The sequence below is a fragment of the Mustela putorius genome, unplaced genomic scaffold (genome assembly GCF_011764305.1).
Source record: "Mustela putorius furo isolate JIRA1106 unplaced genomic scaffold, ASM1176430v1.1 tig00537227_pilon_pilon_pilon, whole genome shotgun sequence".
NCBI classification, from domain to species: domain Eukaryota; kingdom Metazoa; phylum Chordata; class Mammalia; order Carnivora; family Mustelidae; genus Mustela; species Mustela putorius.
In genome coordinates, this window is record NW_025422368.1 from 23906148 (window position 1) to 23927471 (window position 21324).

The 21324-nt window shown below is 37.2% G+C and overlaps 1 protein-coding gene across 5 annotated transcripts in view; it reads left to right on the plus strand.

Annotated features, from left to right (window-relative positions):
• Positions 1-18118, plus strand: part of ARNTL2 (aryl hydrocarbon receptor nuclear translocator like 2) — a 111389-nt gene extending 93271 nt beyond the window's left edge. For all 5 annotated transcript variants that reach the window (XM_013047798.2, XM_013047800.2, XM_045073230.1 and 2 more), the window contains 3 exons: positions 10556-10634; positions 12444-12552; positions 13896-18118. In XM_013047798.2, the coding sequence (XP_012903252.1) occupies positions 10556-10634; positions 12444-12552; positions 13896-14032 (325 nt within the window). In that variant the 3' untranslated portion in view covers positions 14033-18118. The remainder of the gene's footprint in view (positions 1-10555; positions 10635-12443; positions 12553-13895) is intronic.
• The last annotated feature ends 3206 nt before the right edge of the window (positions 18119-21324 follow it).

Here is a 21324-nt window from a genome sequence, read left to right on the forward strand (position 1 = left end):
ACATTGGGTTTGGGGATATCAACCACCTCCCCAGTCAAAAATCTGCATATAACTTTCAACTTCCCCCAAATTAACTACTAATAGGCTACCATTGACTAGAAGTCTTACCAAGAACATAAGCAGTAAGTAAACACGTATTTTGCGTGTTTTATATATATATATATATCCTATATATATAAATAACATATATATATATCCTATATATATAAATAACATATATATATATATAGTATACTGTATTCTTACAATAAAGTAAGCTAGACAAAGAAAATATTGAGAAAAATCTTAAGGGAGAGATTCCCTTCCAAGATGGTGACATAAGAAGACCCTGAATTCATCTCTGCCACAGACACCCCAAATCTACATCTATTTATAGAGCAGTTTCTCATGAAGAACTAAAGGCTGACTGAAGAGCTTCTGTACAAGTGAAGGAATAGAGACTACATAAAGAATAGTAAGAGAAATACAGACACTGTAACAAACGGAAAAAGGGAATCCCCACCCTTGACACTGTAAGTAGTAGTGGGAAAAAATAGTACTGAGGGATTATGAGCAGATAAGTCTACCATGGGGCACATACAAAAAAGCGTGGTTTAGAAGATCAAACAGAATATACAGGAACCAGCTTGGAACTCTGTCAATATCTCAAGGGAGCTGCTGGATCACTGTCCAGGTCAGAGGGGCTGGCTGCCACAGTTTATATTCCGCCTCTACCCTGAGAGTGTGGATGAGAGCAGGGTCCTATATGCACATTCTAGCTTGCCTATTCCTTCACTGAGCCCCACACCCCAGCCTACATGAACCCTGCTATCCAACCAAGGTGGTCCCAGTATAGCATATAGTAGGACACTAGGACACATCTGGTCAGAGCTCAGTACAGCTGCAGCTGTCTTCCAAAGGTGACACAGGTGCAGAGTACCAGAACACTCCAGGCCTGAACCACTTCAGTTCCACATGACTTGCTAGGGCACTCCTGGTGCAGAGCATTCTGGGACCACATGGTTCATGCTGCATTAGCTCCATACACTTTATCAGGGTGTCCTGTTTCCAGTGTGTCCCAAAACCCTCAGGCCCAACCCTGCCTTGTTTCCAGCCACTATGCCAGGCTACCCTTTGACAGGAGCCCCCAGCATGTACTGCCTCATCTATGCTATTCTGTCAGGGCACCTAAGTGCAAAGAGCCCCGGGGCTATGCTGGCCCATGACCTCTTCAGCTCCAGCTCTCCCACCACCACAGCCCTAGCACAAAGTGCCCTGGGATCCCCAACCAGACTAACCCTACCTCTATCCATCCAGTCAACAAAATTACCAGGCTCTTCGTCTACACAGGGAACAACCATACACAAGCCCCTTCCTTTAGGTTTAGAAGTAGCTATTCCACCTAATTCATGGAAACAAAAACAATAAGTTGGTCAAAATGAGAAGACAGAAATATGCACCAAACCAAACAACAAGGCAAAACCGTAGAGAGAAAAGTAAATGGAGATACCTAATCTATTTGATAAAGAGTTCAAAGTAATGGTCAAAAAGATGCTCACTGGACTAGAAAGAAGAGTGGATAAACTTAGTGAGAAGTTTAATAAATTAATAGAAAATATCAAAATAATCAGAATTAAAGAATACAATGACAGAAATGAAAAATAAAATACAGGGAATCAAAAATTAGCATATGCAGAGGAACATATCCCTAATTTTGAAGACAAGGTAATGGAAAGCACCCAAGCTAAATAGGAGAAAGAAAAAAATTTTAAATGAGAACAGGTTAAGGGATCTCTTGGACAACATCAAGTGAATAAACATTTGCATCATAAGGATCTCTGAAGGAGAAGAGGGAGAAGAGGGCAGAAAACTTATTTGAGGAATACTGCTAAGATCTTCCCTAACCTGGGGAAGGAAACAGATAACAAGATAAACCCAAGAAGTCCACACCATGACAGTTTTTGATATTTAAATTATTATTAAGAGAAGATTTTAAAAGCAGGAAGAGAGAAGCAACTAGAAATGTATAAAGTAAACTCCATAAGGCTAACAGCTGATTTTTTAGCAGAAAATTTGCAGGCCAAATGACATGTTCAAGTGTTGGCCAAATGATCTGTTCAAATGCTGCAAGGAAAAAAACCATACAACTAAGAATATTTCACCCACCAAGATTATCATTAAGAATTAAGGAGAGGTAGAGGCACCTGGGTGGCTCAGTTGGTAAGCATCTGCCTTCAGCTCAGGTTGTGATCTTGGGGTCCTAGGATTTGAGCCGTGCATCGGGCTCCCTGCTTGGCCAGGAGCCTGCTTCTCCCTTTCCCCCTGCCACTCCCCCTGCTTGTGATCACTCTCTTTCTCTGTGTGTGTCAAATAAATAATAAAATCCTTTAAAAAAAAAAAAAGAATTAAGGAGAGGTAAAGAGTTTCCCAAACACAAGTTAAAACATTTCACCACCACTAAACTGACCTTAGATGAAATCTTAAAGAGAATTCTTTAATCAGAAAAGGCTATAAGAAAAGTACAAAAGGAAAAAATTCCACTGATTACAAAATATACACAGTAAAGGTAGTAGGTCAACCTTATACTTACAAAGCTAGTATGGTGGTTAAAAAATGAAAGTAGTAAAATCAATTATATCAACAAAAATTAGTCAAGGGATACACAGAATTAAAAGATGTAAAATGTGCTGTCCTATAATAACGGGAAGGGGGAGTAACAATGTAGTGCCTTTAGACTGTTGAACTTAGGAGACCATCAGCTGAATACAGACTGCTATATACTTTGGATGTTATATATGAAACTCATGGTAACCACAAGCCAAAAATGTATAAAAGATATGGAAAAAATTAAGAGGAAGGAATCCAAGCATAACACTAAAGAAAGTCACCAAATTACAGGGGAAGGGAGCAAGAGAAAAAAGGAACAAAGAACTACAACAACCAGAAATAAGTGAACAAAATGGCAGTAAGTACATAGATATCCATAATTACTTTAAATGTAAATGAGGTACATGTTCCAATCAAAAGACAAAGGGTGACTCAACAGATTAAAAAAATTTAGACCCATCTATATGCTGCCTGCAGGAAACTCCCTTCAGAGCTAAAGACACATACAAACTGAAAGCGAAGGGTGGAGAAAGATACATCATGCAACTGGAGGCAGAGAATAAAAGCTGGGATAGCAATACTTGTGTTAGACAAAACAGACTTTAAAACAAGGACTACAGCAACAGACAAAGAAAGGTATTATGTATTAATAAAGGGATCAACCCAAGAAGAGGACATAATAATTGTAAATATCTATGCATTCAACATAGGAGTACCTGAATATATAAAGAAAATATTAACAGACATAAAGGGGGACATTGACAGTAATAAAATAGTAGGGAATATTAACACTTCACTTACATCAATGAATAGACCATCAAGACAAAATCAATGAGGAAACAGTCACTCTGAATGACACATTAGGCCAGATGGACATAAAAAAATACATACAGATCATTTCATCACCAAATAGCAGAATACACTTTCCTTTTAGATGCACGGGGAACCGTCTCAAGGATAGATCACATGCTTATCCAAACAAGAAGTCTCAATAAATGTAAAGAAACTAAAATTATATCAAGCATCTTTTCTGACTACAACAATATGAAACTAGATATCAATTACAAAAACAAAATAAAACAAAACCCTGGAAAAAACACAAACTCTGGAGGCTACACTATGTGATAAACCACCATGGAATCAATGAAGAAATCAAAGAAGAAATTTTTTCTTAAACTCTGGAAACAATGGAAAATAGAAAAACTATAGTTCAAAATCTTTGGGACACAGCAAAAACGCTTTTTTTTTTTTTTTAGCAAAAGCACTTCTAAGAAGGAAATGATATAGGCCTTTTTCAAGAAACATGAAAAGTCTCAAACAATGTAACCTTTCAAGTAAAGGAACTTAAAAAAGGACAAAATACAAAGTTAGTAGAAGGAATGAAATAATAAAGACCAGTGTGGAAATAAATGAAAGAGAGACTAAAGAAATCAGTTAAAAGATCAATGAAACTAAGAGTTGATTCTTTAGAAAGATAAACAAAATTGATAAACCTTTAGCCAGACTCATCAGGAAAAAAGAGGAGACTCAAAATCAGAAATTAAAGAGAAGTTGCAGTCTACACTACAAAGGATTATAAGAAACAATTGTGAAAAATTATATCCAAAAATATTGAATAACCTAGAAGAAACAGGTAAATGCCTAGAAACATACAATCTTACAAAATGAATCAGGAAGAAATAGAAAATCCATTACTAGTAATGAAATGGAATCAGTGATCAACAAAATCCCAATAAACAAAAGTTCAGGAGATGGATTCACAGGTGAATTCTACCAAATGTTTAAAGAAGTGTTAATACCTATTTCCCTCAAGCTATTCCAAAAAACAGAAAAGAATGTTTCCAAGTTTAGTCTATGAAGCCGGCATTACTCTCATACCAAAATAAGACAAAGATGCCACTACCACCACCACAAAAAACAAACAAACAAACAAACAAAAAACCCTATATGCCAATATCTCTGATGAACATAGATGTAAAATCTTCAGAAAAGAATTAGCAAACCATATTCAACAACACATTAAAAGGACCATTGAACCTGATCAAGTGGGATTTATTCCAGGGATGCAGGGATGATTCAATATTTGCAAATTGATGAACTTGATACACCACAATAAAAAAATATAGAAATCATATGATCATCTTAATAGACAGAAAAAGCACTTGACAAAATTCAATACCAATTTATGCATAAAACTCAGCAACATGGGCTTAGAGGGTACATATCTCAACATAAATAAAAGCCATATGCAAAAAACCCAGAGCTGACATAATACTCAATGGTGAAAAATCAAGAGCTTTTCTCTAAGACCCAGAACAAGCACATACCCCTCACCACTTTTATTCACTGTAGTACTGGGAGTCCTAAGCACAGCTATCAGACAAGAAAAAGAATAAAACTCATCCAAACTGCTAAGGAAGAAGTGAAAGAGTTACTTTTTGCAGATGACATGGTACAATACATAGAAAACACTAAAAACTATTAGAATAAATGGTTTCAGTAAGTTGCAGGATACAAAAATCAATATACAGAAATCTGTTTTTTCTATACCCTAGTAACAAAGTAGCAGAAAGAGAAATTAAACACACAATTCCATTTCAAATTACACTAAAAAGAATGAAATACCTAGGAATAAGCTTAAGGAGATGAAAGTTCTGTACCTCGAAAAGTACAAAATATTGATGGAAGAAATCGAATGACACAAACAAATAGAAAAACATACCATGCTCATGGATTGGTAGAATATTAAAATGTCCATACTATGCAAAGCCATCTATACATTAATACAATCCCTATTAAAATACCAATAGCATTTTTCACAGAGCAAAAATCCTAAAAATTTGTATGAAACCACAAAAGATCCCAAATAGCCACAGCAATCTTAAGAAGAACAAAGATGGAAGTATCATAATATCAAATTTCAAGATATACTATAAATCTATAATCAAAACAGTGTGGTGCTGGCATAAATATAGACATATAGATCAACAGAATAGAGCACCCAGAAATAAACCCATGATTATATGGTCAATTAATCTATGACAAAGGAGGGAAGAACATACAATGGGAAAAGACAGTCTCTTTAATCAACAGTGCTGGGAAAACTGGATGGGTACATGGAAAAGAATAAGATTGGACCACTTCCAGGATGCCTGGGTGGCTCAGTCGGTCAAGCATCTGCCTTTGGCTCAAGTCATGATCCTGGGACTGAGCCCTGCATCAGGCTCCCTGCTCAGCGGGGAGCTCCCTCTGCCCTTCACCCTACTTGTGTTCTTGCTCTCTCTCTCAAATAAAGAAAACCTTAAAAAAGAAAAAAAAAGATTGGTCCACCTTCTTATACCATACACAAAAATAGACCATAAAATTTCTAAAAAACAAAACAAACAAAAAAAATAGGCAAGAATCTCTTAGACATTGAACTTAGCAACATTTTTCTAGCTATGTTTTCTAAGGTAAGGGAAACAAAACAAAAAATAAGCTACTGGGGGTGGCTCAGTCCATTAAACATCTGCCTTCAGCTCAGTTCATGATTCCAGGGTCCTGGGAGTGAGCCCTGCATCAGGCTCCCTGCAGGGAGACTGCATCTCTCTCTTCCTGTGCCTGCTGCTCTGCCTACTTGTGCTCCTTCTTTCTGTCAAGTAAATAAATAAAATCTTAAAAAATAAACTACTGAGACTACATCAAAATAAAGGGTTTTACATGGCAAAGAAAAGCATCAATTTAACTAAAAGGCAATCTACTGAATAGGAGAAGATATTTGCAAATGGTATATCTCATAAGGGGTTAATATTCAAGATAAAGAATGTATACAACTCAACACTACAAAGACCCTAAACAACTCAATTTAAAAATGGGCAGGATCTGAATACACATTCTCCAAAGAACACATACCAATGGCCAATAGAACATATAAAGATGCTCAACATCACTAATCATCAAGAAAATGCAAATCAAAACCACAATGAGAGACCACTTCACACTTGTCAGAATGGCTAAAATCAAAAGACAAGAACTAGCAAATGGTGGGGAGAATGTGGAGAAAAAGGAAGCCACGTGCACAGTTGGTAGGCATGTAAATTGGTGCAGCCATTGTGGAAAACAGTATAGAGGTTCTTCAAAAAATTAAAAATAAAAATACTGGGACACCTGAATGGCTCAGTCAGTTAAGTGTCTGACTCTTGGTCTCAGCAAAGGGCCATGATCTCAGGAGTTGCAAGATTAAGCCCCCATTGGACTCCATGCTCAGTGCAGAGTCTGCTTGAGATTCTCTCTCCATCTCTTCCCCCACTTGCACCCGTACACTCTCTCAAATAAAAAAAATTTAAAAATAGATATACCGGGATTGAGCCCCAGTTTGGGCTCTCTGCTCAGCAGGGAGCCTGCTTCCTCCTCTCTCTCTCTCTACCTGCCTCTCTGCCTACTTGTGATTTCTGCCTGTCAAATAAATAAATAAAATCTTTTTAAAAATTAGATATACCTATATATCTGTTAATTCCATTGCTGGGTAATTACCCAAAGAAAATGTAAACTAATTTGAAAGGATATGTGCACGCCTATGTTTATTGCAGCATTAATAATAATAGCCGGGATATGGAAGCAATCTAAGTGTCCACTGATAGATGAATGGATAAAGAAGTGTTATAATAGTGTTTACATAGTAGAGTATCCTGATCAATGAGATTTGTCAGAGGTGCAATTATTAGTAAGAAGTGGTGTGTACGTACACACACACACACACACACACAGGAATATTAGCCATAAAAAATGAATGTGATTGCCATTTATAACATCAGAGACCTAGAGGGTATTACACCAAAAGAAATAAGTCTGACAGAAAAAAAACAAACACTGTAGGATTTCACTTACATGTGGAGTCTAAAAAAACAAACAAACAAACAAAAAGCAGAAACAGACCCATAAATACAGAGAACTGATGGTCACCAGAGGGGAGGAATGTGGTGGGATGGGCAAAATGGGTGAAGGGGAGTTGGGGTGCAAGCTTCCAGTTTTAGAATGAATAAGGATAAAAGGTAGAGCATAGGGAATATAGACAATTGTATTACAACAACATTATACGGTGACAGATGGTAGTTACAGTTGTGGTGAGCACAGCATACAGTTGTTGAATCACTATGTTGTATGCGTGAGACTACATAACATTGTGTGACTACTAAACTTTGATGAAAACAAAAGATAAAATCATAAACAAAAACATATTTACAGTACTGTATTTATCAAAAACAATTCATGTATAAGCAGACTTACGCAGTTCAAACCCTGTTGGCTAGGGGTCAACTGTATATACAAAATCAAACCATACGGTGTTACTTTTTCCATTTATAAGATTGTCAAAGATTTGAAAGCTTGATAACACTCAATATTGGTGAGTGACAGCGTGAGTGAACAGTAACCCATAAACTGTAGGAAATAAACTAATGTAACAACTCTGGAGGGCAATTTGACGATACTCATAAAAATGTAAATGAATATGGTCTTAGACTCAGAAATTCTACTCCAGGAGCAAATATTCTTACACAACTGTGCAAAAGTCTATGAATAAGACCATTCATTGTATGCTTGTTTAGTGATTTAAATATTTACAACTACAACTTGTTATGGCATACCCATACGATGGAGTACTGTGCAACTATTAAGAGTTAGGTCTATTTATACTAATATGGAATGGTCTTTAAAATATATGGTTAATAGAATGCACAGGAAAAGAGCAAAAAATATATACAATAACTCACTTGTATAAGAAAAAAGATTTTTAAAGATTTTGTTTATTCATCTGAGAGAGAGAGAGAGAGAGAGTGCACAAGCAGGGAGAGAGGCAGAGGGAGAGGAAGAAGCAGACTCCTTGCCAAGCTGGGAGCCTGATTTGGGGCTTGATCCCAGTGTCTGGAGATCATGACCTGAGCCAAAGGCAGAAGCTTAACCATCTGAGCCACCGAGGTGCCCCAAGATACGTTTATATATATGAATATGTGTATATACAAGCTCATAATTGCTCATCTAAAACCCTTGAGACCAGATAGTCCTGAACCTAGAATATCTTTGGATTTTAAGATTTTATTTATTTATTTGACAGATCACAAGTAGGCAGAGAGGCAAGGAGAGAGAGAGTGGAGGAAGCAGGCTTCCCACTGAGTGGAGAGCCCGATGCGGGGCTCGATCCCAGGACCCTGGGATCATGACCTGAGCCGAAGGCAGAGTCTTTAACCCACTGAGCCACCCAGGCGCCTCTATCTTTGGATTTTAAAAGAAAGATATGTTTGTTCTGGAATTTAAGTTTTTTAAAAGAGAGCAATTAGTTACATTATGGGCAGCACCCATAATCAATTAAATTGTTATTTATGCTTTGAGAAGTATTTACAGATTAAATGATAAAACATGGGAGGAGAGGGGAAGACTCTGGGGTAAATGCATTAAATAAGATTTAGAAAAGAATTAAAGTTTTCCATAATAAAAGTTCTAAGATCTATTTCTGGAGTGAATTGTAAATATTAGCAGGGCAAAGTAGGATAAAACATTAGCCTCATCATTTCAAATTTTGCTAAGTTCAGATTAATTCTGATTTTGCTGCCACATGAATTATGGAAAATCCAAGGCATTTTGGATTTTGGAATTGTAAAGAAAGGACCTTAAACTCCACAACATATGACAATACAGAAACTTGTTCAGATTAGTTTCTTCTCATAGATACAACTAGGTGTTGGAGGGTGGGAGATGTAGAAGAGGGAAGAGACTTTTTACTTTCTGCCTCTTTGTAAGTCCAAATTTTTTAAGTTTTCACATTAAAAACTTTACATTGAAGAAAATCCCTGAGACATTTGTGACTGCTGTCTGCTCAATTTTATTCAATACTGAATACTTGCAACGTGCTATATACTTTCAGTATTGAAAGTACGATAAATATGTACAAGGATATGTATTTAACCCCTCATCCACTTTGACCATAAATTTCTTGACAACACTCAATATATAAAACTGACAGTAGCATATAGTGAATTTTTAAATGCTCGAGTGTGTGGTTTATACATTCTTAGTCTTTAATCCTATACTAATTTTCACTATAGGATTCGGTTTCCTTCCAGATTTAAGGTTTTACAACTAAGTGACTTAAGTAATGAAAAACATTGTATCAGTGAAGGACATTTTATTTGTTTAACTGTGGTAAATATACATAATCAAGGTTGAGTATTTTCCCCATTTTTAATATACAGTTCAGTAGCATTAAATACACCTGGGCAACCACCACCACTGTCCATCTCTACAACTTCCTTCACCTTGCAAAACCGAAACTCCCATTAGACAATGATTCCCATTTCCCTCTCCCCTTAACCCCTGACATTCACCATTTTACTTTGTCTCTATGAATTGGACTACTCTAAGTACCTCATGAGTGAACCCTATGGTATTTGTCTTTATAGGATACTGTTAATGTCCTGAAGACACTAATATTGTCATATTAAGTCTTGAAGAGATTTAGGATTAAAGCATAGGATTTTGTTTATATTGTTTTGGGTTTCACTGATTTTGTACCTGGGCACGACTTATAATAAAAACATAACATTTTTCACTTAAATAGGTTACAGGATGTTAGGAAAGCTTTCTTTATTCTCAGTTCTGTTGTTATTAAGGAACCGAGAAGGAATGGATTCTTAATGTGAATGCCTATTTTGAATGATTATTTATTATTCCATCACTTTACCACATGCTGTATTAAGACAGGCAACATGATTTACCTAAGTGCTCTTACCTCAGAGTTTTATGTTTCAATTTACCACATGGTGTTTTTCAGCAGTCCATAGTAAAAATTAAGTATGGCACTGAAAAAGTTAGTCTACTTGAGAAAACTTGTCATGACATTCAATCTCCTGTTTTTCACTGTACTTTATCAGATTATGTGTTTAAAGACAAAAGTACCATATATATAAAGAAAATGTTTATGTGTCACTTTTTGAAGGTTACAGTCTTCTTCCTCCCTTGATGACTCAAGTCCAACAAATTTAATGAAAGATTCTCATGCTATCAACTGCAGGAAAGTAAGTAGAATAAGTAATATTCATGAAATAATTGGGTGAAATTTTTTTCTTCTTAATTATTTAAGATGCCATCATAAAAAAATGAACTCTTTTCATGTTTTTAAGAGGCAATATAGACTAGTGGTTGACCGCAAAGTTGCTGGACACATGCTATGTGGGTCCATGTTGTGACTCAGACACCTACTGCTGGGTAACCTCATGCTTGTTATTTAAACTTTGTGCCTCTCTTTCCTCTTCTGTGAAACAGGGACAGTAATAGCACCAAACTCTTAGAGTGATGTGTGAATTAAGTGATTTGATGCAAAAACCTAACAGTGCCTGGTACATAATATGTGCTCAATAAATGGTAGCTAGGATATTATTGTAATGGGTTCCAATTCAGTGGATTAAATGTACTCCTTATGGTCTGGAAAAAAAATTTAATACTATACACTATGAGTATTACATACTGTTTAATTCAATTCAATTAAACAAATACTATTCAAAAAACATTGTTGCATATATAAAATTGACTAAACATATTGGTAAATATCTGGAAGAGTGACATACAATTTAATTCTAATGGATCCCAGAAAACAAAAAGATCTAAAGTAGGTCTATAAACAAAGTGGTATTTAAAAATAAAGTAGGAGAAAAGAGAAATTAAATCTGATCAGGCCAAAAAGGAAATTAAAAAAATATTTTTATACAGGGGGCCTGGGTGGCTCAGTTGGTTGAGCAACTGCCTTCTGCTCAGGTCATGATCCTGGAGTCCCAGGATTGAGTCCCGTATCGGGCTCCCAGCTCCATGGGGAGCCTTCTTCTCCCTCTGCCTCTCCCCCTTCTCATGCTGTCTCTATCTCAACTAAGTAAATAACATCTTTAAAAAAAGATGTTTTTATACAAATGTCATGGGTCTTTTAGTCTAGTTTTTTTTTTTTTTTTTGCTCATACATTTAGCCAATGTTTATTAGGTAGCTATTTTGTGCCAGACAATAGGGTAGAAGACGGGGGTTAAGTCATTTCAACATAATCTCCAAGTAGTGTACATTATGTAGACATTTTATAGATCAAGTTCATCAACTTAATAAGACAACATAGGTAAATGATGTATCTTTTTTCCATCAAGCATTATTACATTTATTTAGTGTTCAACATAATGTTTAAGACACCATACATTGCTTACAGGAATTTATATAGATGCTAAAATTATAAAAGCAAAAAGAAAATTATTTACCTAAAACTCGAGATCGTGGTTACTTTAGCAGAAGAGAAAGGGGATGTGATCAGTGGGCAATTGCCAGGCTAGTAAGCTATCAGTAATTTATATTGGTAAATGATGTATGTTGATGAGCTACATTAACTACTGAATTGTTGGACCTATAACTGTGTAATAGTATGATAACTTTTTGGTAGAAGTCTTTAGTTTAATCCACTTCCCACTCCAAACCACTATTTTCTATTGTAGTTTCATGTGAGATAGTTTTACCATCATTTTTCTTAAAAACAAATAGCTCTTTCTCCTCAGTCCAAAATCCTCAATCTGTATAATATGTACATTCAGTTACTGTTACAAACAATGTGGACTTTGCCATTAGGTGGATCAGTTAGAATAATGGTCTCAACACTTGGGCAAGCTATTAATCTCTTTAGCCCTCAGATCCCTGACCTCATGACCTTTGAAAAACGAAATGCCTGGGGGTGCCTGGCACACAGTCCTCAGTGAATGCAAGTAGCCTATGGATGAGGCAGGCCTATGTCTGATCATTGCTAAGAGAGTTTCATTTCATTCAAGTAGGAACCTTACTATTTATTATTCTTTCTTTTCAGATTTCAAAAAAGGAGTGGATTCCAGTAAATCCTTCTGAAATGGGGAAGTCAGAGGCTACAAGGCAAAACCAGAGTGCTGATCCTCCCCACAATCACGGGCCACTCCTTGGTAAGATTTCTTTGGCAACTGCCTGCCATTTTAGTTTTCCAAACACTTTCTTCATCATGATATTTTCAGATGTAGGAGAGCTCTAAAGGAGCAAAGACTTTGAAAACTAAGATTTTTTCATTCAAAACCCTAAATACAATGATCATACTCAACTTCAAGGTGGTTGCTACTGAATGTACCTGTCATTAAAAATCCCCTTATCAGTGGAATTAGTAATGGATATTGTTAATACATACTATCTAAATAAAACTAAGGTACTACTATTTAGGAGAAAGATGCCCATTTCCAAGAATAAGTACTTTTAAATGTACCAATCATAAAGTGTTTAAGATGTAATTATTCATTTTAACTATGTTTATGTAAATTCAAACCAACTAAATTGAAGTGACACAGGTTTATACTATCCATAACTAACATTGATCTACTGGAAATATATGTCAAAAAGAATCAAAGAACTTGAAAGAAAGAAACTGGATTTCAGCTTCACAGAGAACCACACATTAATCATCTCAAATTCTATTGTACTTCGAAAGATTTCTAGAGAACGTTGGCTAATTGTAGCTGTTTGTTAACCCATAATTTCTAGATCCTCTTTCTTATCTCTAACTTGAATCTTGTTTCTATGGTTTCTTCTTATTTCCTTCTTCAATAAAAAAACTGGTTATTTTCCTTTTTAGAAGAGGATGCTTTTGTGTCAGCCTTCTCTTTCAGATTAAAGACGTACAGTATTTTCACAAGGCAGATTAAAGTTAAGTTTATCCTTCCAGGCTCTATGTGGACACATGCATAAACACTGGCCCCTAGCTTCCAATTGTCTAGCGTCAGTACCTTTTAGTGCTATTATTTTCTATTTGAAAACTCATAGATCACCTCATTTATGTGCATCAAATGAGTTCTCTGCAATTTCTCTGATAGCACATGGTTATATAATAGGTGACCCATTTAAAAAATATATCAGCCTTCTGCAATATAAAGCCTATGCTTTGTCTTCAAAATTTCACTGTATATTATTCTAGCCTCGCTTTGCAATTTTTAGTTTAAGTTTTTTATTTTAATTCCAGTTAGCTAACATACAGTGTAGTATTAGTTTCAGGTGTACAATAGTGATTCATCAGTCATGTACAATCCTGGGCATTCGTCACAACTGCCCTCCTTCATCCCCATCACCTATCTCTCCCATCCGCCTGCCCCCATCCCCTCTGATTACCATCAGTTTGTTCTCTGTAATTAGGACTCTGTTTCTTGCTTTCTCTCTTTATTTTTTGCTCGCTTTGCCATTCTTAATGATATCCATCTTTTAACCTTCAAATGTACTTAGACAGGTCTGTATTTTAATTTGACAGGTGACAGTGCCCAGCTGGATTTTGATGCCCTGTGTGACAATGATGACACAGCCATGGCTGCCTTCATGAATTACTTTGAAGCAGAGGGGGGCCTGGGAGACCCCGGGGACCTCGGTGACATCCACTGGACACTCTAGCATTTGATTTTTAATTCTTACAAATTAGGAATGTGTTAAAGCATTTCATTGACAAAAAAAAAAAAAAACACACAACTGTATAATCTTCTGTACTGTCTTGATACTGTTTTTATCTTTAATTCCTATTAGTAGTCTACCAATTGTTATAGATGTGCACCTTACTTCTACAGCAGTATGGGGAAATGTGATGTTTCCCTTCACAAAGAATGGCTCAGAGTTTCCTACAGACAGTTCCTTTTCTCAGTGACATGGCTTAAAACCCACTAGTTGCTAACTTTTTGTTAAAATATTTCTCATCACATACATCTTGTTTTGGTTTTGTTTTTATTTTCTGATGCAGTTTTTGAGTGTGGGGAATTTAATATATTGACATTTTCCTGTGTCTAAGATTAATTTATAATGGACTTATACTAGTAGATTTATAGAAGTTGGAACATCTCTGTTTCTTGTATATTTCCTTAATTGAGGATAAGGCTTATACACTTTAAGAAAACTCTGAGCCCTTGAACACCTAAAGAGAGGGTACAATTGGTAGTCATAATTGCAGTGAACACTATGTTCAGTCATTGTAAACTTGGGCAAACGTAACCAGGATAGTTATGCTTGGTCAAGCAATTAAGATGGGCTTTAAGTGAGAGACTTTATTTAAAACTCAGGAAAAAAAAAAAAAAAAGTTAAGGGATTTTCACTTGGCTTACAGAAAAGGAAAGATCTTGGGGACTAGATCTTGATAATTATCCTTTGCATGTTAGAGTTGTTGTTAATGTAACCAGTCAAGATTTTCATTACATATAAAACCAGTTTTTGATGCAGAAAATGAGCTTAGTGACAAAAATACAAGCCCAAGCAGGTTTAATATCTTGTGTGAAGTCACAGTTAAATTCATATTTTTTTTAAATGTTTAATGTGTATATATCAGCTTCTTGATACACATTTGGGAAAGCAATGGTCTCACTGGTTAAATTATTAGTTAACTGACCCAGGAACTAGCTGTGGCCTTCTAGAATAGGCAATTACAATTACTGTTGCCTGAAACCAAAGGTAATTATACAAATGCTAAGTGTAGTTTTGAAACTGAGGCAATGAGAAAGAATTTAAAAACCAATTTTCTAGCTATCATTACAAATTTGGGCATCATTTTTTAACTGGTAATTGAGGAGTGGCTTATACTGATTATAAGAAGAATATTTAAAATCATATATGTATGTCTCCCTTTCTGAAGGTCATACTTTCATAATACTCTATGTTTTCATAGTTCTTTATAGTTTACCGAATGTGTTTTCATATACTTTCTTTTGTGCCCCACAAATGAAAGTACGATAGTCTGGGAAGCTAATGGGGAAGCCAGAAGCTCAGATGTGGGGGAGCCAATGCAGTTCTCTTCCTCTATGTGGTGCTACAGCAGATAGCTCTCCGAGTCTCACACCAAAACAAAGCATTATTTTGGCCTTGCATATTTCTTTTGGCTGTACATAATAGATTAGAACTTTTGTCAAACTGGTTAATGGCAAACAACCCACCAGGTAACAGGCCAAAAGCACACATTCCCTTCAGCTGGGACTTCTGCAGTAGCTACATGAGGAAGGAAGTATTGGCACATTGTCCTCCAGGCAATACAATATTGGAGAGTCAGCACCACTCCCGGTTCTGGGACTTGAGGGACTTGGCAAGTTTCCAATAAGCCAGAGAAATCCTACAGGACGAGGGAGACTGGTTTGCAGCAGGCTAAGCATGATTGTTCTTGTTTCTTCAGACTTAAAACAATCACATCTCCTCTGTAAGTGTGAGGCCTACCAACGTTAACAGTTTAGGGTCTAAACCATTGCAGGTTGGACTTGGCCTCCAGAGCTGACCTAAGCTAGGGGTAGCAAGGTGGGTCACTGTGATTGGATGACCTTGAAAGGAGAGGGGCTAACCCTCTTGATGCAAGGCTCAGGGATGCAGTTTCTAGAGGCCATCACTGCTACATATAGAAGCACTTTTTTCTCCTTGCAAGAAGCGTTAGTTCATAGACTGGTGGGCAGATAGCCAATTTAAGGTTTTGATCCTTTAATAACCCCCTCGAGGATTTTTCTGTAGATCTTGTCCTGGACCTAGAATCCAATCCATGCAATGCAGGATAATTCTAACTCTCCCATGTTTGGTGTTTTCTCTGACATGTGTTGCATTTACATTGAATTGCTCTTAGGAGAGACAGATATTTTTATGGCTTATGCTATATTACTTTTTCTCCTAACCATTAATTTCTTGCCTTTTGATGAAAAGCATCTACACATTGAATGAGATAATAAAAAGGATATTCTAATTCCTTTCCCCCACCCCCATAAGTCTAAGAATTACTTACAATAACACAGTGGAGTGGGGAAGAGCCTGGAATCAGAAAGAGCCTGCTCACCCTAAGTTTACCTGTGTGACCTCAAGTAAGCCATTTAAACACTCTGTATGTGCCTCAGTTTCCTCCTCTGTAACAAGAGGTTTGATCTCTCTGTTTACTTCCAGTTCTGATTCTATGATTCTAAGCCATGGGATTTGAGCATTAGGGTCAGACTCTAGAACTGTGTTGTCTGGTATGGAGCCACAGGCCATGTGGCTGTTGAGCACTTGAAATGTAGCTAGTGCAAATTGAGATAGACTGTAAATGTAAAATGCATACCAGATTTCGTACATTAAGTATAAAAAGGGAACATAAGATATCACATTAACAGTTTTATAATGGGACACCTGGCTGGTTCAGTCAGAGGAACACACAACTCTTGATGTCAGGGTCGTGAATTTAAGCCCCATGTTGGGCATGGAACTTACTTAAAAATAAATAAAAATTTAAAAATAAATATAAAAAACTATCTTTTAAAAAAGCAGTTTGATACTGATCACATACTCAAGTATTTTGGATATACTGAATTATATAAAACATTAACATTTTAGTTTTTACTTTTTTAATGTGGCTACAAGAAAATTTTAAATTACCCATGTGGCATATATTATATTTCTATTGGACAGTGCTGCTCTGAAACATTTTATTAAGTGGATATTAGTAGACCACTTTGAAGTAGACCAAAGTTATACTGTAACTATGATATTTACCTCTAAATGCTATGGTTTAAGGAACAATTGTTTATTTATCCTTGATTTAGTATAATCCAATAACTGTGAACCTCTATCCATGTATCCAAATTTAAAACTTTTTTGAAACTAGTAAATCTGAAAATGTTCTCAGTTATTTCATTTACATGATAATAACCTGAAATCAAATAAAACTTGAGGTGTATGTGTTGACACCCTATTGCAATCACTAAATCTGGAAATCACCGAGAAATAGGAAAGTAGAGGATAGAGGCTTTTGGTAATTAAGTGAGATTAAAGTATTTCATTACAGTGTCATAGTGGGGAAAGGCTCTATTTATTAGTCCTATGTGAGGAATTTCTGTATCATCAGGGCACAGGAAATGAAATAACCACCTAGTTATCGGACCAGGTTTGGTAGTCTCATTTCAGATCCTGCTCTGAAGAATCATCTACCACTTAGGTAGGTCATTGTTTGGCTCTGGATTTGGAAATTCAGATTTGCCAAGTACAGTTATGAGAAGAGCAGGGAAAAGATCTAAACTGATCAGAAGCCACCAAGGAAAACTGCCAAACGGCCACTAGGTGTCACTTTTCCATTTCTAGAGTGCTTTGTTTTCATTAATTTTTTCCAAGTTCATAGGGCCAAGGGGAGGCATTTATGACTTGTATTTAGATTAGGTCTGCCTCTCTGGTGTGGGTTATTTTATGAGAAATGCTTTTAAAAGAAGTCTGGGAGGATGTTTCCCATATAAGACCCTTGGTGTTTAAGATCCTTTCCAGATGTGGCTCCAATAAAAGTTGACCATAGAAAGAAAACTTGTCTAACCTGGAACACACTTCTGAATTCACTTGAGACTATATGGTATGTGTGTGTCACTGCTCCTATATTCCTGTGCTTAGTTTTGTTTTTTATACAATTTTTAGCTTTTTTCCAGTTTACTTGCTCTTGTCTGTATACTGGTATTTTTTAAATTTTGTGGTAAGTAATGAAAAGTGAAATTAAACTATATTTTATAATAATTACTAGTTTGAAGTTTTTTTGAACCTAATATATTAAACTTCTCCCCCCCCCAAAAAAAATCTCCTTAACTACTTTTTAAAGTGGAAACAGACTAGAAGATCCAATCTTCCCAAACCACAGGGCAGAGGAGTATACTGAACTACATTCCTCTTTATATATTTGTGTGGGTTCATGAGGGTTCACTAATGGCTATAACCATCTTCTTGTCCATAATGGCACTTAGAACTTCCCAGAACATGTTGTTCTTGCAAGTGGCAACCTCAGTGGAAAGAGAGTTTCTCTATTTCCTAGTAATTCACACAAAAATGTCCATCGTTTGGGCCTTTGCATCAGCTTGGTTCACATAGAGTTTCCTGAGGTCACCAGGCTGGAATATACAGATTGGCTGGGTTTTGGTTACATGCCCAAACCTGTATTTTAAAAGGTATCCTTGAAAAGCAAAGGATGTCAACAACAGCCAGCTGCCTGACATTCTAGGGCCAGTGGAAAGAATGGGGACATGTGCAGAAAGGACCATGGAAAACTTGTAATTTATGATGGTTGAAGATTTCAGAGGATCGTGGGTTTAGCTCTGTGAATCTGGGGTCTTGTTTCTGGTTATTTTGGGGGGCTGTAAGAGGGTAATGAGTAGCAGCAAGTTGTGATGTATTTTTAACACTGATCATCTTTTTTGTTTAATACCCAGCCACTAGGTGCTTTGGGGGACCCAGTCTATTGCCTCAGTATGTGTTTGGAGACTCCATAAAGAGTTGTCTTAAGTTCTTGTCCAGCTGTGTGTCTCTGGCATAGGATGTATTTTCTTAGGCAGTCCTAGTTCTTAAGCTCACATTTAGGTAGTATTTTCCACATTTATTCCTGTCCACGGAAATCAGTCCCATTATACCTTGTGAGTAAATATGTCACATTTTGGGGGGTTAATTTTTTTTTCTTCAAAAGACAACACAAAAATGAGGGGCCTAGATTATGGATATTTATAATTTAATAGAACTCTTGAAAAATCTCAGTCCAGCTCAAAATGGTGATATAGGAAGATCCTGAATCCACCTCCTCTCATGGATGGACCAAATCGACAGTGGTGGGGAAGAGACCATGAAGCAGGCCTCTCAGAGTCCCGGACACTGTTGCTCCTGTCATGATCATGGTCGGCCTTAGTCTAGGAGGGATGCTGCCATGGGCTGGGCTCGGGATGGTGCCCTGGCTGTGCCCTGCCTGCTGTAGATTTCTGGGGCCAGCCTGCAGCAGAGGCTGCAATGTCTGCCTCCCTACCCTAGAACATGACAAAGATGCCCAACCCCTTGCACCCCAGTACACAGACCAAAGCCATCTTGGCCACTGAGCAGTTTGAAGGTTTGCTGGGCACCACCAGGAGCCCACATCTTCCCTTACTCTGTGCCATGTATACGTTCATCTGCACCATTCCTTCCAACAAGAGCACATTAAGTTCTGCAAGTCTATATGCAAGTCAGCCCAGAGGGCTACAAGCCCATCTTCATCAGGTAAACCACCTGTGGTCTGAGAGCTAAGCCTATGAGGAGCTGCCACTTATGACTGGGGCAAGTGCATCTTTCACAAGGCCATTATCATTATGGGCAGAGTGAATTTCCCCATGAATCCTAGTAATGGAAACTATAGAGGGGCAAGCAGTGAATGCTGCAAATGTAAACCTATTTGGGCTACACAAAGGACCTAGTCCCAAACTAATTATTTTTTAATTTTTTATTTTTTATAAACATATATTTTTATCCCCAGGGGTACAGGTCTGTGAATCAACAGGTTTACACACTTCACAGCACTCACCAAAGCACATACCCTCCCCAATGTCCATAATCCCACCTCCTTCTCCCAACCCTCCTCCCCCCAGCAACCCTCAGTTTGTTATGTGAGATTAAGAGTCACTTATGGTTTGTCTCCCTCCCAATCCCATCCTGTTTCATTGATTCTTCTCATACCCACTTAAGCCCCCATGTGGCATCACCACTTCCTCATATCAGGGAGATCATATGATAGTTGTCTTTCTCTGCTTGACTTATTTCACTAAGCATGATACGCTCTAGTTCCATCCATGTTGTTGCAAATGGCAAGATTTCATTTCTTTTGATGGCTGCATAGTATTCCATCGTGTATATATACCACATCTTCTTGATCCATTCATCTGTTGATGGATATCTAGGTTCTTTCCATAGTTTGGCTATTGTGGACGTGCACGTGCACGGGTGGACGTGCCCCTTTGGATCACTACGTTTGTATCTTTAGGGTAAATACCCAGTAGTGCAATGGCTGGGTCATAGGGCAGTTCTATTTTTAACATTTTGAGGAACCTCCATGCTGTTTTCCAGAGTGGCTGCACAAGCTTGCATTCCCACCAACAGTGTAGGAGGGTTTCCCTTTCTCCGCATCCTCGCCAGCATCTGTCATTTCCTGACTTATTGATTTTAGCCATTCTGACTGGTGTGAGGTGATATCTCATTGTGGTTTTGATTTGTATTTCCCTGATGCCGAGTGATATGGAGCACTTTTTCATGTGTCTGTTGGCCATCTGGATGTCTTCTTTGCAGAAATGTCTGTTCATGTCCTCTGCCCATTTCTTGATTGGATTATTTGTTCTTTGGGTGTTGAGTTTGCTAACTTCTTTATGAATTTGGACACTAGTCCTTTATCTGATATGTCGTTTGCAAATATCTTCTCCCATTCTGTCAGTTGTCTTTGGATTTTGTTAACTGTTTCCTTTGCTGTGCAAAAGCTTTTGATCTTGATGAAATCCCAATAGTTCATTTTTGCCCTTGCTTCCCTTGCCTTTGGCGTTGTTCCTAGGAAGATGTTGCTGCGGCTGAGGTGGAAGAGGTTGCTGCCTGTGTTCTCCTCAAGGATTTTGATGGATTCCTTTCGCACATTGAGGTCCTTCATCCATTTTGAGTCTATTTTTGTGTGTGGTGTAAGGAAATGGTCCAATTTCATTTTTCTGCATGTGTCTGTCCAATTTTCCCAGCACCATTTATTGAAGAGGCTGTCTTTTTTCCATTGGACATTCTTTCCTGCTTTGTCGAAGATTTTTTTTTAATATTTTATTTATTTTTTTGACAGAGAGAGATCACAAGTAGGCAGAGAGGCAGGCAGAGAGAGAGAGAGGAGGAAACAGGCTCCCTGCTGAGCAGAGAGCCCGATGTGGGACTCGATCCCAGGACCCTGAGATCATGACCCGAGCCGA